A 16,596-nucleotide genomic window follows, 5' to 3' on the forward strand; every position below is an offset into this window, starting at 1 on the left:
CTGTTGAATAACCCACCTGTTTCCTATAGGGCCGGAAAGTGAATTGCAAAATCACTAACAAACTCCTCAAAGTATTTGTAGGAAGCAGATGTTCTGAGTGAAGTAACAGCATGACAAGGTGTTAAGTAACCTGGGTTTTCCTACTGAAGGTTTTACAAATTTTAGTTATATTGAGAAAATAATTATAAAATGAAATTTTTAACATTTAAATTCTAGAATATATAATTTATAACGTTTACTGACAGTGTTTGGAATGAGACATACTTAAGATTTTGCTGTACAGGCTGACAAACGTAAGCAAAATATTCTCCCTTGGCCCCCTGCTTACTGTTAAGTGGAGGAGACGGGTCTGCCTCTGGCTTGTGATGAGGGTTCCCCGGCCCAGCGACTGGCCCCAAGTAGGTAGCACAGGTTCCCTCTCCTCCAGCCCCTTGAGTGTCCACTGGTTCCCGGAGCAGAAGTGCCCTCAGTCAGCGATAGGCAGGCTGCGGCGGACGCAGGAGAGAAGGAAAAGGTGAACCATCGCCACCTAGGAGAGCGCCTTCGAAGCGGGAGTGAAACTGTCCAACTTCAGTATTGGTCTCTCAAGAGAGAACATCTTAACTGGCTTAGCGTGGGTCATGCCAGGGGGAGGAGAGAAGGCCATGACTGCGGGGCACCAGGCTCCATGGAGGGGGTGGCACCAAAGAGAAGAAGGGCCTGGAGGCCAAGTCCGCAATGCCCGCCCACCCCGAACCAGGAGGGTCCCACAGGCCTGCCACCCAGCAGCTGCTTGGGCAGTGACGTGAATGGACAGGGAATCTTGGGACCTGCGGCCCCAGAAGACCCCTAGAAGCCGACCTGTGAAGATGATAGAAAGGGGGCAGGTGGGAGGGCCTTGGGGAAACAGGGAATGCGGGGTTACCCACCTGAGCCCTCACACTTGGAGAGATGGAGACCACCGTCCCAGGGTGCCAGGGGTTCATGCAGCCCAGCCCAGAAGGCTGGCTCCTGCCACCCCACCTCACCAAGGCTGCCTCCTGTTATCGGGTAGCTTCGGGAAGCATCTAGTGAGCCTGTGGGGGTGGAGGGGCTGCCCTAATGCTGCCAAACCCCGAGTCTGCCACCTGCAGCTTGTGGACCCAGAGGGCTAGTCAACCACCCAGGGCTCCTTGGCATGCGTGAGGGGCCCTGCAGCCACCGTGCCTGCCTCCGTGCAGAGAAAGGAGTGGCTGGGAGGTGGCCCCGAGTCAAGCTACAAACACTCCTTTTGCTTTTTCCTTCACCTAAGAAACCTGCTGTCAGAGCCCACTGTTCCCAATCTCACCAGCCTGACTTAGCATCAAAACATGGGCAGTGACGGCTCCCATGGAAGATTCTGGAAGGCAGAGTAAGATCAGGCCTGGCATACATGACAGTCACAATTTCTGGGTTTCAAGTGTTATTTTTGGTCACATGATTGAACACCTATCAAAAGGAAAATCATTTATTCACCACTCTGTGTGCCAGGCACTGCTGCCCTCACCCCACGAGGCTGTCCCCCAGTCCCACATGGCAGTGCCTCTGGGCCACGCACTGAGGGTCCCCAGCGGCCGCGTGGGAGCTGTAGGGCCAGGGCCGCCTCCTCTCCAGCTTGTCCTCTGCACCTGCACTTGGAAGGAACCGAGTGTGGGGGTCTCTCCTGCTCCTATTTCTATCGCAATGAAGATGCCCCATCTGAACCTTCTCGTCAGAACAAGCAGAGCGGGTCAGAGGTGTCACGGTTCTAGGCACCTCAAACCAGGGGGACAGCCGGGGTGTGGACCCTACCGCAGGCCATGGCCTCTGCAGCTGTGAGGCCTTGGGTGCCTTCCCTCAGCTTCCTCCAGGCTGTGGTGAATGAAGATAGTGTGTGCTGACCCTCACAAAGTAGGTGTTGGCTAAGATGGAAGAGAAGTGGGGAGCAGAGACGAAAGCCCCGGACCGCCCACTTCATGACTGGTGTGACTTCAAGTAGCCCCAGCCCTGTGGGGCGGGTGGGCCTGGGGACTCTGGGAGGGAGGGGTCGAGAAGCAGCTCTGGGCTCTGCAAAGACCCCTTTTCTTCTCGCTCAAGGAAAGTCCACGCTTCCTCCACCCGACACGCTGCCCAGCCTGCTACTCGCCCACCTGGCGTCAGCCCTCGGGACCAAGGCCACACGTGCTGGCAAAGTGAGGCAGGTGAGAAACAACACGAGGCCAGTGCTGCGTCCCAGTTTCTTTTTATTTATTTTTTTGTTCTTTTTTTCCTTTTTTTTTTTTAAGTATGGAAGCTCAAGTATAAGATGTAGATTTTTTTTTAAGCTTTACAAAAAAACAAAATAAAACAAAAAACTTCTTTTGCATTCCATAAAAATTGACAGAAAAGCACCTGGCCAGAAGAGCAGACAGTCGAGGCCCCCCGCCCCCACAACGTGGTCTCCGAGGCCAGGGGCCAGCGTGCAGGACAGTGCTGAGGGCCACCTCTCCTTCCTCCCAGAGCTGTCCCCTGCTCCCCACCCCAACCCCAAGCAACTCCCAAACACACGTGGAATCAGATTTCCAGTTTTTCTTCTTTCACACACCACAGTTATTTCATAAAATTTTTTTGTTTTACATTTTTTACACCAATGTAACAAAAAGGTGGGAAGGAAGGGGAGGCAGACAGACAGTGTATTTTATGCCTATAAATGAGGGGGTGGAGCTTGGGCAAACAAAACACACATGATCTCTATGGAAACATCGAGTTCTGATAGCAAAACGTGGTGGGAAGCAGGCCTTGGAGACGGAGAGGGTATTAGCGGCTTTATTCTCAGGGTGTGATGGCGCTGTGCAGGTCGGTGACGCAGGTGTTGTGTGACCTGTCGGGGAGGAAAGGGACAGGGAAGGGAGCAGAAAACGAGTTTTCTAAGAAAGGAATCTAACGAGTGCATGGCATGTCCGGTTAGCATGAAGCAGAGGTTTAACATTGCTGCTTTCTCTTCAAAGCCTCCACCAGGTCGTTCTTAAGAGCTTCTTGTTTTGATTTGTCTGCAAAAGTCTGCACAGACCTGCCAGGGAGGAAAAGAATCGTTGTTAGCAGGCTTCACAGGAAGAGGGGCGGCGAGGGTCTGGGTCACTGGGCAGCATGGGCCCCTCTAGAGGTCAGAGCAGTGCCAGCGAGATGTGGAGGGAGCAGAGCCCGAGGCCGCACCCTCAGCACCGCGCCGGCCCCTCAGGGAGGCCCGGGGCCACCCCACCTGGACATGCTCAGCTCTGCACCAGGCTGGGTGACTCGGCCACAGCTCCAGGTCCCTGGTCCACCCCTCACCAGGAGGACCCCGTTACAAAGCTTCCCCCTCACGGCACCCGGCCCAGGAGGCTCGATGCTGCCCCACGAGTGCAGGGTGCACAGCACCCCGCTTAGCGAGGGTTTAAGAACCAGCGCCTGGACATCTGAGCACACGGGGTTCAGAGCCAGGGCAGAACTCAATGGACCGTGCTTTCAGGCTTTTGCTATGAGGCTCCATCCGCTGTTAGCTTGGCCAAGAAAGGCCCGCTCTGGATTTTGAGAGGCAGCAGGGAACTGAGGCAAGGCCCGGGGTCCCTGCTGTCAAGGCCTGGCTTGTGGGAAATGAGTGCATCCACGCACAGCAGTAACACTGCTCGGCAGAGCTAACAGGTAGGCTCGTGGAGGCGGTACAACTCACAAAGCACTTTCACACACTTTCTCATACGCTACAGCGTCCAGGAGACAGTGTTACTTCCAATTCATAGGTAAGGAAACGGAGGCCCAGAGAAATGCCCCGGCAACGACCCAAATGACCACTTTGTCAGATTTACCCAACATGTTGGTTAACCAGGAACTTGTTAATCGTTTTACTGATGCACTTTGAATAGTTCTCAAGCAGCAGAGAGAGGGTGGGGGCTGCCTCTCAGGAACCTGTGGACGGGAATCGCGTTTCCCGCACTGGTCGTGAAAGAGTGGAAGGAAGGATCGAAATACCCCAAATGCCAAAAATGGGTGAAGTGCGATGAAGGGGGGCCCAGGATAAACAGCATCCAAGGTGAATGCTGGCTACCGAACCCTGGAAAACCCTGGCAGCACCCTCAGAATGGTGAGAGTGCAACGCAACGGACAAGATTTTGAGAGAATCTGCATACAACTGAAAAATGCCCATGAGAAATGCCGAGTTTTGGTTGACGCTGCCGAAATACACATTTCTGATTGTCTGGACGGCCCTGGCTCAGCGCTGACAAAGGAAGGGTCAGACACAGCCATGTGGCCCTCGGGCTCCCGTCTCAGCCAGTCCACCAGGGGCTTCCGGAAAGGCTCCAACGGAGGTTAGCGTGACCAGCGGGAGGATGGGGTGAGCGAAGCAGCGGCTCACATGGTCCTCGGCCTGGGAGGACAGCCCCCGGCTCTGGGGATGGTCCCAGCCTGCGGCACACCAGCACCCACCCCACAGAGGAGAAAGTTTCCGTTAGAACCGGAGTTAGAGTCAGTAAGAGAGGTTAGACTTGGGGCAGCTGGAGGGATAAGGACTAGGCCACTCATTCAGGGGATAGAGCTGGGAAGGTTATTGCCAAGCAACTCGAACCAGCGCCCGGAGGGAGCACTCACTCAGTGTGGGAAGGCGGCTGTCCTGACAGACGGTAGGTGCCAGGCGGCCCAGCGCTGCAGAGGGCTTCAAAGCTGGGAAGCTCCAGTGGGCAGCCACTGGATGCCAAGGCCAGGGGCCCAGAAAACCCTAAAAGCTGAGGAGGGAGGACACTATCATGGGACAGCTTGAGAAGGGGTTTCTCATCGCTGCGGTGGGAACATGATGGTCCCAGCATGAGGCTGTAGGCTGACAGATGCCTTGGGCCTGCAGCTGGTGCACACACAGTCCAGACCAATGCGTTCCAGTCCCACAGACGAGAAGAACGGCTCCGCCTGGTTACATACGGGCCCCACCCCACCCACCCCGGAGGCCCCACTGAGCCGCTTCCGGGCTGGGCTTTAGTGTCCAGTCCCCAGCCCGGGGCTGAGCCCCTAGGCCAGGCCTTCACCCTGCCTGGCTGGGTTTTCAAACACCTGATGTAAAACCAGTGTCCCTCATCCTCTCGGGGGATGCTACTTTCATATTTGTCATGGTTCTCGGCCATTATCAACATGCAAGGCTGTTTTCCTCCCTGTCAGTGCAGGGCGGGTAAGAGGGCAGCTGCAGCTCGTTAGGGTGGGAGGTCATGCTGGTCCAGGCAGCTCCAGCAGCAACCAGTCTGGGTGCATCGGGCCGGTGAGGGGGACGACAGCCCCCGCTCTGCGCTCTGTCCTCACACTCACAGCAGTGCACCCCTTTATATCAGTTAGCCCCAAGGATCCTTGGTGGGAAATTGGGGAGGACAGGGCTGCACACAGAGCAGATGCGGGGGGGCTGTCCTGGAGCACGTGGGTGAACAGAAGGCAGGACATGGACCCTGGCTCTACGGCCACCGAAGCCGCGCAGACCTGAGGCTTCTGCTGGAGGCAAGCTGGTCCCCTGGACTGGACTTCTACAGGAGCCAAAGCCAAACTCCCGTCTGCCCACACCCAACCCCCGCCCCGAGTGCCACACACACACCGCACACACGATACGGGTCCACATTACGTGGGGCTGAATCTACATGTTAATGTGGCTGCTCACGGCCGTGAGCGGACACAGGGGTTAGTGGTGGTTTGAGTGATGGTCGGCGGGTTGGTGAGTCCTGTTTAGTGGGAAGGTGCTCGCCTCTCAGGCAGGGTACCTGGATCGGCCTAGTTATCAGGCTGGATGTGGATCTGCCGCTGGGTCAGCACTTGGGAAAGCTCCCTCTGCAACTGCTGAAACTTGGGGTTGTCAGGGATAACATCAACAGATCTACAGAGAGTATTCAGAGATGAATGCAGGAGCGGAGGACAGCACGGACCCAGGAGCACGTGGGCGGGGACAGCGGATAGGAGGGAGGTACAGGGGGACGCACAGGCAGAAGAAAGGGGCCTGTCACCAAGGCCACGCTGCTCTGGGCTGTGGTGTGGAGGTTACAGAGCAGAGCTCTGGGCTGGCAGTGGCCACGGTGTCTGGGGCAGTGACCGCGGGCTCAACAGCTAGAGGAAAGCAATGTTGCCTGAAGGGGAGAGGGGGGATGAAACCCAACGGGCCAGACCATGTTCCCCACAGGCGGATGGAAATGGGGATGAAACCCAACAGGGGCCAGACCATGTTCCCCACAGGCGGATGGAAATGGGGGACGATGAGGGTCCAAAGGGGAATCCTCGCTATTGCGAAACTGTATGAGTAGGAGACTAAAAACCTGTCTGCTGTGCGAATTCACAAGCCAGGGCAGCCGAGGAGGAGCGAGAGCCTTGGACTCAGTACCATGCTGGGCTGCAGAGCAGACGCCTCTCCTCCCTCCAGCCCTGTCTCCCCGACTGGGAGGCCCCTGAGGGGAGCGGCTCGTCCACGGTCGCACAGCTCTGCAGAGCATGCTAAGATACTGGCCTCCTGACGCCACGGCCTCCACTGCCCCCAGCGGCTCCAGCCTCCTGCTCTGCCACCACGGACCTCAAGGACCCAGAGAGCCTGCCAGCCTTCACTTGGCCGACACTGGACACTGTAGAACCGAGGGCCTGGGATGGGTAGAGGGCGGCTCAGGACCCTAGCCACAGCCACAGCCCTAGGCAGAGGACATCAGAGTGGCCGGGGGTCCTTTCCAGAAAGCAGCAGGCGAAAGGGCTCTTTCTGCTGCCTGGAAACCCAGCCAACCAGAGGCCTGGCAGCCTGGCGGGCCGCCCCCTGTCGCGTGTCTTAGGGTCTGCTTTGGAGGTCCCCTCAGATCCCAGAGCCAAAGGGCTGGGCAGTTTCTTTAGATGAGACTGACACCTGGGGGCCAAGAGGAGGCCGACTTCAGGGATGAGGGTGTCAGTGGCTATTAAGGGGAACGTCCCCCACATGACAAGTGTGAGGTAGGAACCAGCATCTATTGAGAATGCAAACATGTACCCAGTGCTTTCCCGTTCAAAGTCTGCACATCAGTCCTATAAGGTGGGCACTTTACTCCAAATGAGGAAGCTAGGCTCAAGGGCATATAGCTACTAAGCAGCAGACCTAGGATTCAAATCGGTTTCTTTTCGGTTTCCAAAGCTTGTACTTTTGGGTACATTACCTCAGCCCATTGACGATGTCCTTTGTTTTTCCAAAGTAGATCTCATTCAGCGTACTTCTGATTTTATTTTCCATGTCCTGGGGAGGGAGGTCAGTCAGACATGACAGCAAACAGCTGGGCGTCCTGAGGTCCACACCCTCCCACCAGCTCACCCCTGCAGTCTCCACTGTGACCACAGGGGGGAAGCGCACGACTGCGCAGAAGCCTGGTGAGCGAGCCTTAGCAGCCAAGACCCCCACCGATCACTTGTGCTCTGTGCACTTTCCCGTCCACAGGCACGCAGGAAGCCAATACCCAGGCACTGGCGGCCAACATTGGCCATTACTGGGAGGTGGTCTAAACCACACCACCACCCCCTCCTTCCAAACAGTGTGGTGAAGGGAAGCCAGTGGCAACTGAAGTCCCTCTGGTGCCCACTGGGGCCCAGGGACCTGCTTCCTTGTCAGGTCTCCGCTCACTGGGGGCAGGCTTAGGGCTTCCTGAGCAGACCCTTCTGGGAGAATGTTTTGAGGGAGGGTAGAGGGGATGCCCTAGAAGCTGTGCCCTGCTTGCACCTAGATCACAGGCTCAGAAAACACAAGGCCTGGGCAAAACATGAGAAACACAGCTTTGGCTGCTATGGAATGGGAAGAAAGAAGCAAGGCAAAGGCCAGCAAGCCAGGAAACGGGCTCCAGGGGCAAAACGTCAGATGCTGTGGAAGCGAACCACAGCCACAGAGGCGAACCAGAGCCCGGAAGGCCCACTCACCTCTACCAGGCGCCCAATATTGGCTATGTGTGGCGAAGAGTCGCTCACAGTTTCATCTTTCTCCATCTGCAAAAGACAAGACATTCCTCCAAGTTAGAGAGAGCCAGGTGCTCTCCGAGAATGGCCACCTCCGCCGATAGCACGGCCCCTCCACAGTTTGCAAAGAACTTCTTATTTCTGCTGGCAGCTCCGGAGCCAGCTGCAGGTGGTGCAAGGCCACCTTCCCAGTGGGGGACCCAAGCACGGGATGAGCTAAGTTTCAGGTCACAAACAGCCCAGCCAGCAAAAGCCCAGCGTCCACATTCCCAGGGAGAGTTGTGATGCCACCCTCGGAGGAACAGTTACCCCATCAAGCCCCCAGCAGGGAGGGCAAAGGTGACACCCCACCAGGCACTGGCTCATCCGGGGCCCGGAGAAGATGCGCTCAGGCACAGGCACAAGGTACAGGCACAGCACAGGCTTCCCGTCCCCAGACTGGGGAGCCCAACCACCACGCTGCTGCTGCTGCTGCTGCGCCCCCGACGCTCCTGTGATGGCAGTCACAGAGGGAGGGCCTGACAGTCCTGAGAAATAGGAGACGCCTAGGCTCTGAGAGACTAAGTGACCTGTCCAATGTCACAGAGGTCGCAAGGGCAGAGCCTGGTCCAGCCCTTTCTTTCTGCTCTGTCAGCTGAGTGATATTGGGAATGTGAGCAGGAGACTCTGGACCCAGATTCCTAGGATATATCCTAGGGACACCATGGATGGGGTTTGGAGGAGGTGGGACCCAGCGATTCAAGTCTCAGCCAGAGAAGGAAAGGAGGCAGGGAGGGGAGAAGGAATGGAGGATTCCTGATGCGAGCACACTCATGAATTGTGGATTTCTTCCCATGTTTAAAGGCTATTTCCCTCGCAAGATTATAAATTCCTTAAGCAGAGCTTTGCCGGTTTTATACCTCACAGGGTGCTTAGCAGACTGCAAGCACATCAACGCGCACTGTTACTACAATGAAAATAAGAACACAGCTACCACTACCACTATTGATATGAAACATGGAAGCTGAGACAGGTAACCAAGAAACAGGGAAAACATGAGAACAGTATCAGGAAGGCTAGAGCTCAACATGAACTCAGATCAGCAAAAAAGCAAAGAAAAGGCAAAGAGGCTCACTATTTCTGAACCAGAAGAGCAGGGCAGATCTCGGGGTGGTGGGCGTGCTCAGAGGTTGGCAGCCTCAGCGGCTTCTCACCGCGTCTCCTTTTCTTCCAGGCCAGACCAGTCTGATCTGTGACGCAGCCATCCTTGGAACGTCACAGTGCACTTAAAGGCGCCGGGACACTAGAGGGGGCAGAGGCCGACCCCTCTCATGAAAGAAGGAAGATTAGAGCTGGGAATGAAAAACTAGTTTGACACTGATCCAGACCGTTTCTGATGGGACTGTTAATAATCATGGGACGGCACACCTAAAATCAGCTCTCTCTAGGAGCCAGCAGGGGAGCGCTACGGACCCTGGGGACCTCTGATTGCCTGCACTGCTGGGACGCTGGGCTGGAAGAACAGAGAATTCCTCTAAAAGACCGCAGGCTGAGGCAGGTTCCCATCGAATATCCTACGGCCGAGGTTGAGGCGTGGGGCTAGATCAGGGGTGGGCAAACTTTTTGACTCGAGGGCCACAATGGGTTCTTAAACTGGACCAGAGGGCCGGAACAAAAGCATGGATGGAGTGTTTGTGTGAACTAATATAAATTCAAAGTAAACATCATTACATAAAAGGGTACGGTCTTTTTTTTTTTTAGTTTTATTCATTACAAACGGGCTGGATCCGGCCCGAGGGCCATAGTTTGCCCACGGCTGGGCTAGATGATGACCACTCAGATGGAGCCTCTGCCGACGGGTCAGACACCATGTTCCCAGGGATGCTTCTATCTGGCCCTGGGCCAACCTGTTTGCCCAGGACTTAAAGGAAGGCATAGCCTATCAACGGCATCAGGGGTCGAGATGATCAAAGGGGCCACTACAGGACCAGAAACGTGGGTCAGCTCCTGAACACAGCAGCTACCCAGCACAGAGTGCTTCCCAGGTGGCAGCCACCTTATTCCATTTAGTCTCCACAAAAACCCATCTTAAACCCAAGGATACTGAGGCTTAAAGATGTCGAGATCTGCCAGACTCCAAGGACTTTGCCCTTCCTGCCTCAGTAGGCTGATCACATGTACCTGGGCAAATGCCAACCAGATACTTCAGCTCAAACATTAATCTCACTGACTACAAAGTGGGGGGTAGTCCTGTGAAGAGACTTGTGGTTTTTTAGATTATTTCAAGCTTGACAAGACTGTGATGTGGCTGCTGTGACAGTGTTCATGCAGCTTCAGGCTCATAAGTGAAACCATGACTGGTGTGCAGGTCAGAAACTGCTGCTGTGACTCGCTCAGGAAGGCAAAGGTCCCCTCGGCTCTGGCCTGGCCCAGCCACATCTGCTGGGCTGGATTCAGCTTGGGACACTTGGACGCGTGGCAGTTAACTGGTTCAGAGAGCCATGTAGCTCCAGCCAGTTTGGCTCACTGGATAGAGCATCAGCCTGCAGACTGAGGGGTCCTGGGTTCGATTCCAGTCAGGGGCACATGCCCGTGTTGTGGGCTCGATCCCCAGTAGAGAGCGTGCAGGAGGCAGCCGATCAATGATTCTCTCTCATCATTGATGTTTCTATCTCTTTCTCCCTCTTCCTTCTTCTCTGAAATCAATGAAAAGGATAAGAGAGAGAGAGAGAGAGAAAGAGAGAGAGAGAGAGAGAGAGAGAAAGAGAGAGAGAGAGAGACATGTACAAGTTGGAGTTCACCTGCTTAAAAGGTTTAAACACCTTGAATCCAAGAAATGAGAAAGAACTGGGGATATTTCAGGCTAGGAGGGACTTGGAGGATCCTAGCAGTAGACAAGGGGAGCAGATCTAATCCAAGTCACTGCCAAGTGCAGCGAGGGAACATCATGGGATGACAGCTGTCTGTCACAGATGGCAGCACCTGCTCACAAGGCAAAAAGCCCCAGGTCACTGGAGTGCTGGGGAGAAATGGGGCACCTTGTCAAAGATGCTACAAGAAGGGTAGTGCCAGTCTAGAACCCATGGCCTTGCAAGGCTCTTCTGAAGATATGAGACAATCTGCAGAGCAAAGATGTCTGTTCTGGCAAGACTGCTTGGTGAGGACTGGTCAAATGGAAAAGAGGAAGGGAGTGCTAGAACCACTGGCCTCTGTCCCCCGGCATGGGGCCCAGAACTGTCCCAGGCTCTCTGGCCAATGATTCTGGGCATCTCGATCCTCACAAAACAGAAGTGAGAGAGCCCATGAACTTAAAAGTGTTAGCTACTCCCCACCATTTCCGGTCTAATAATTCCCCACCCGGGACTCAGTGTTTGCAGGAACACCATCTGCCCTCAGCAAAACCCTGTGATTCCCTGAGTGGGAGTCAGGAGCTCACTCCGGAGGAGGGACAGAGTTCTGTCTACCTTTTTTTTTTTTTTGTCTACCCACTTTTTAAAATGGATTTTTGGATGCCAACACCCTGGGACTGTGTCCCCTCTCCCCCACAGGGAAATGGTTCCAAGGGCTGCACAGAGAGGGTGTGGCCCAAATGGAGTCTCTCACAAATTAGCATCTCTCCCCCTCCCAGCTCCACGCAGAGGGCAGATTGCTCATGGAAAGTCCCATTTTAAGGAGCACCAAGAGTACAAAGTGAGGCAAGGACTGTTGGCCAAGGGCTATGGGCCATCGGGGTCAGTAAAGCCACGTGACCAATCAAACCTCTTGGAGAGGAAAGGCTGAAGCTATTGGACACCCAAAGGTACAACAGGTGGAAGGGTTGGAAGGGAAAGGAAGATGAGAAGGCCCGGTCTCCCCAGGAGCAGACTGACTCCTAAGTTGTGGCCAGGAATTGAGCCCAAGGAAAAGGCCCGGTAGGGACCAGACAGAAGAAGAAGGCGGGTGGGGGTTGGGCAGAGGCCTTGGCACACAGACATGTTCCCACAACCCCCTTGCTCACAGCCCTGCCGACTCCCTCCACACCTGGTCAGGATCAGCTTTCTGGCAATGCTGACCCACCGAAAATAGAAACTATTTGTGCAATGCATATATTATTACATCCTCGTGAAAGTGGCTGCCAGAAGAAAACATTTTTATGTGCTGTGGTCGCACAGATGTTCCGAGAGGTGATTCCAACCGAGTCTGAAGTCAGAGGCCAGCCTCTCGCCCTACGAAGGCCCTCTCCTCTCCGTGGCTTGGACATGGGAAGGACATAGGCCAGGTCTGGAAGCAGGTTGTGTGCCTCTGCTGCCCTGTGGCCATTCTCAGTGAGTACAACCTGGAGGGTGGGGCCCTGAAGAACGCCAGCCCCACCCAGCTCCATAGCTCATCTGGAGGCCCAAGGGGTGAGGGTCTTGGCCTGTCCAGGGCTCACACTAAATGAGCTAATATATGCACAATGCCCGGAACGGTGCCTGGCAGAATGGCAGCTGCATTCCCAGGACTGCCTGGTCCTGGCTCCTAGGCAGAAGCCAGCAGTGTCGCTCCGATTTCTGAGCTGTGCCGGGTAAGAGTGGGGCTGCAGGCCAGCACCGAACATGTTGTCAAGCCAGAGACAGTGGCCAGCCTCTCAAGGAAGGATCAGTCTGCCTGGTTTCGGACAATTTTAATTGAGCCCAATGCTGTATATTCTGGAAGATGGCAATGTCTCTGCCTGCAAGCTGTGTGGTAGTAGCAATAGTAGCTATTATTCACTGACTATAAACCATGTGTCAAAATGGTTTTGTATTTCTAATCTAAAACCATCTTCCCCAAAAGGCATTAGCTCTATGATGAAAATGCTGAGTTTTAGAGAAGGGAAGTGGTCTGTCCTGGCCACATGGCTGGATCTGAACCAAGGTCTGGATGATTCTGAAACCTGTTTCTTCCATGAGAACGCACTGCTTGCTTAACTCATCCATGTTCTTTACAAGAAAAATCAAAGACAAATCACAATCCAGAGCTCGGAAATTCCAGTGTCCATCCTTATTTCATCTGCCCCTCCCCCCCCCCAAGCCCCTGGGTTCTCTGGTCCCTTCCTCTCCTGTCAGCCTTCACAGTCTCATGCCAGCTTTCCTTCTCAACCAGGCGCTAGGTCACTCCACCCAAGGTCATCCGACCAGCACCAAACCAGCCCTGGAGGCCATGCTGCTGATGCAGCTCCACCTGAGCCCTGTGCCCCTCCTAGACCGAGAGCGCACGGGGCTGCAGCTAGCTGTGCCTCCTGCAGGCAGCAAACACTCCCTGAAGCACCCTCGCCTGACCTTTGTCCCCTACACCTGGAAGGAAGGCCACTAGCCTCCTCCCTGCTGAAGCAGCGCCTTGCCTAACTGCCAAGCATGAGTCAAAGAGGATGTCCCCGCGTGACACTCAGGCAGGTGCCTCTGCTGGAGTTTTACTGCTTGAAGATACATCACGGGGTGCCTACTGCTGAGTAGGAAGAGCTCAGCTTGCAAACGACTGGCCTAACCTCCCCACTCAGCAAAACATTCCACCTTCGTTCCTAAATATTTAGAATCTGAAAAAAATATCAAACGAACATCTGCAGGGCCTGTCCGAGATCAGAAACCTTACATCTTTCCAGAGATTTATGGTCTTGCCTTTTTCCCACATCTCCAGCTGTCACACCAAGTGACCTCTTAGTACAACTTCCTTTTCAACAGGTCGGTACCTGGTGTGCAAGCCTTCCCAGTGGGGCCTAGGTGGCAGCCTGCCAGAGGGCACCTTCCGCCCTCCTCACCTGGCAGGATGGCACCATCTGGCTGTGATGAGCTTCCCCAAGGACTGCTGCTCACTTTCCTCCCACAGCTGCAGGGATTTGCCAAAACACTTTATCTATCTGCCTCGCTTTCCAGCTGACATCCCTAAAAGACATCTTTTGTTGGGGGCAGCAGAAAAAAAGGCCAAAGTGGGGGAGACGGAGTAGAGAGGGAGCTCAGCCTAGGGTGCACTTGGTCTGAGCCTGCTGGGGTGTGGCATGACCAGGTGTGAAATGCAGCTCACGTACATGTTATTGTTAAACTAGAGGCCCGGTGCACAAAATTTGTGCACTGGGGCAGAGGGTCCCTCAGCCCGGCCTGTGCCCTCTCGCAGTCCGTGACCCTTAGAGGATGTCCCCTGGGGGGATCGGGCCTAAGCCAGCAATCAGACATCCCTCTCGCAGTCTGGGGCTCTCCCAGTCCGGGACCCCTAGCTCCTTACTGCCCGCCTGCAGCAGAGGCAGGAGAAGCTCCCGCCACTGCCGCTGCATGAGTCCGGCTTCTGGCTAAGTGGCGGTCCCCCTGTGGGAGTGCACTGACCACCAGGGGGCAGCTCCTGCATTGAATGCCTGCCCCCTGGTGGTCAGTGCGTGTCATAGTGACCAGTTGTTCCGCCGTTCGGTCAATTTGCATATTAGGGTTTTATTATATAGGATTGACCAGCAATTTAAAGAAAGCAAGTCGGTGAGAGCAGCTTTCCATCTCATTCACTGCACGCCCATAAGCCATTTAAACTGAGAAAGCAGGGACTGGGCAAGGCCTGCAATGCCCGGGGAAGTGGAGGGTGCTGAAGAGAGCCCCACCGAGCCTATGCCACAGCCCTTCTCAAGATGGGGCATGGGAAGCAGGAAAGCGAGGGGGTGCCTGGGCGCCATGCCCAGAGAAGGGTGACTCAGGCTGTGTCGCCACCGAGGCGCAGGCGCCTTGTGCTGCTGATCGGTGGCCCCTCTGTCTCGCCGGTTGGTGTCTTTCCTGACTCACACGGGGCGAGAGTGAGTGTGCAGCTGCAATGAGATCTAGTTTCCGGAGGAAAAGCCGAGGCCTGGGAAATTGCAAAGAGGGCTTAATGGAGGACCTGACGTGAGGAAGACTCCCCATCTGATCCCCATGGCCCACATCCTGGGAGCACTGAGCCTCAAACACTCTGCCCTCCTTCTCTACTCCTCTGCCTTTGCCCTTTATTTCCCACCTTGAGGCTGACACCACCTCCTTCACGGACTCCTGGCCACAGGCTTGTCCCCTCCAGCCCCCCTGAGGCTGCCCCCATCCAGGCCCTGGTCATCTCTCCTGGATGACCCGAAGAGCCTCCTCCCCTGCTAACCACCCGTGTCAGCCAGCAGAGCCATCTTTTGAAAACACAGATCACTCCTCACCTAAATATTTTAAAACCCTTCTCACTACCCCTGGTGATGACTGGGTCTCATCTGGTCAACTTACTTCCTACAGGAGAATCCAATGAAGGAGGCACACTCCCAAGGAGGTCGGAGTCCTGCACGGGACCCCACAGCTCTGGCCCCACTCTTGGTGTCCATTTCTGGGGCTGCCAACAGAATGCACTGGCACCCACAGAGTAGTGTCCTGTCTACACTGAGCGGACTGCTCAATGCATTTCTGTGCAAACCTTCATTTAGCAATCAACCGAAGGCCAAGCACAGTGGACAGATTAGGAGCAAAAAATGTAGTGTGGTAGAAATTAGCCTATTTTTTTTTCTAGGCGGACAAATCTGGGTTCAAATCCTGACTGCCTCCTACTAGATAAACCACCATGGGAAAATCACTTAAATCACTTGAACCTCAGTTTCCTCATCTGTTAAAAGAGAATAACAACTATCTTGCTTACAATCTTATCAAAGGAGGCAGCCTGCATAACCGTGCATATTCCCTCCTCATCATCAGCGGTAAGTGATGGAACCCCTTCATCTCCCATCCAAGGCAACCACAGTCATTTCTCCAAGGCTCATCTGGGACACATGGCTAACCCACAGCCCGCATTTCCCGTTTGCTCAGAAGCTGCGCATCATTAACTTAGACTCGTCTCTCTCACTGCTTCCCTGCCCCTCCTTTTAGAGTTACTTACATTGGAAACCAGCCCCAGCTTTAATGCACCTCAGATGAGTTATGTGACCGGCCGTTAGGATGATGACAGAAGCATGAATTTCCTCATTAAAGCCCAAGAGCACAGGCAATCCAAACAAGGCCGCGGCCCGGACCGGTGTGCTGAGGACAGCCACTCATCAGGCTTGTGTTTGGCTTGGCAGGAGGCACTGCTCACGGCAAGCCGGAACCAGACCCTGGCCATGGGCTGACAGCTCTGATTTAAGCTATTAGGAAGACTGAGGATTAAATATTTGTCCAGGTCACTGTAAACCGGGTGGAATTATAAACAGCTCAGAGCGGTAAGTGATGCAGGAAACAGTCTCCGGATACAAATTTAGGATTTTCCACCATTGCCCAGGTGGCAGGGTGTGGGGCGGGCAGGCTGTGGTAGAGCTGGCTGCCTGGGGGTTCGGCCACCCCTCCCCAGTCAACGGTTCCTGGAAGACAGGGGCCATTTCCATGCAAAAGGATGGGGTCTGCCCCAGGGAGCACTAGCCTTGGTTCTGAGATGGCACGAGGACAACCCTGCCCAGAGGCCAGAGCAGGGGACCCCCCAGACCCCTGGTGGCTTCAGGCCCTGTGACACAGCAGAGGCAGTGGAGGTTTTGGATAGAGGCTCCAATAAGCATCCCAGGCAGGCTGGCTGACAACACATTTGCCTTGCACTACGATTTTTCAAATACATTAAGATGCTTTTGAGACTAAAATACAAATTCACTTAAAGAGTTACTAAATGTATCCTTTCTGGCATATATGTTTTCTATTGATGGCTATTAAAAGTATAATTATTATCTTATTGAAATAAATTATATATATATATATATTTTTTAATTGATTTCAGAGA

The 16,596-nt window shown here is 54.5% G+C and overlaps 1 protein-coding gene across 3 annotated transcripts in view; it reads right to left on the minus strand.

Annotated features, from left to right (window-relative positions):
• Nucleotides 1–2,568: 2,568 nt before the first annotated feature.
• CAPZB (capping protein (actin filament) muscle Z-line, beta) overlaps nucleotides 2,569–16,596 on the minus strand; it is a 125,630-nt gene continuing 111,602 nt past the window's right edge. The window contains exons 7-10 of one of the 3 annotated variants that reach the window (XM_014530656.1): nucleotides 7,867–7,932; nucleotides 7,119–7,195; nucleotides 5,721–5,833; nucleotides 2,569–3,025 (exon numbers count right to left, since the gene is read on the minus strand). In XM_014530656.1, the coding sequence (XP_014386142.1) occupies nucleotides 5,731–5,833; nucleotides 7,119–7,195; nucleotides 7,867–7,932 (246 nt within the window). In that variant the 3' untranslated portion in view covers nucleotides 2,569–3,025; nucleotides 5,721–5,730. The remainder of the gene's footprint in view (nucleotides 3,026–5,720; nucleotides 5,834–7,118; nucleotides 7,196–7,866; nucleotides 7,933–16,596) is intronic. The other 2 variants (XM_014530655.1, XM_005883030.2) reach the window with 2 other exon arrangements.

Source organism: Myotis brandtii, unplaced genomic scaffold (assembly GCF_000412655.1).
Source record: "Myotis brandtii unplaced genomic scaffold, ASM41265v1 scaffold754, whole genome shotgun sequence".
NCBI classification, from domain to species: domain Eukaryota; kingdom Metazoa; phylum Chordata; class Mammalia; order Chiroptera; family Vespertilionidae; genus Myotis; species Myotis brandtii.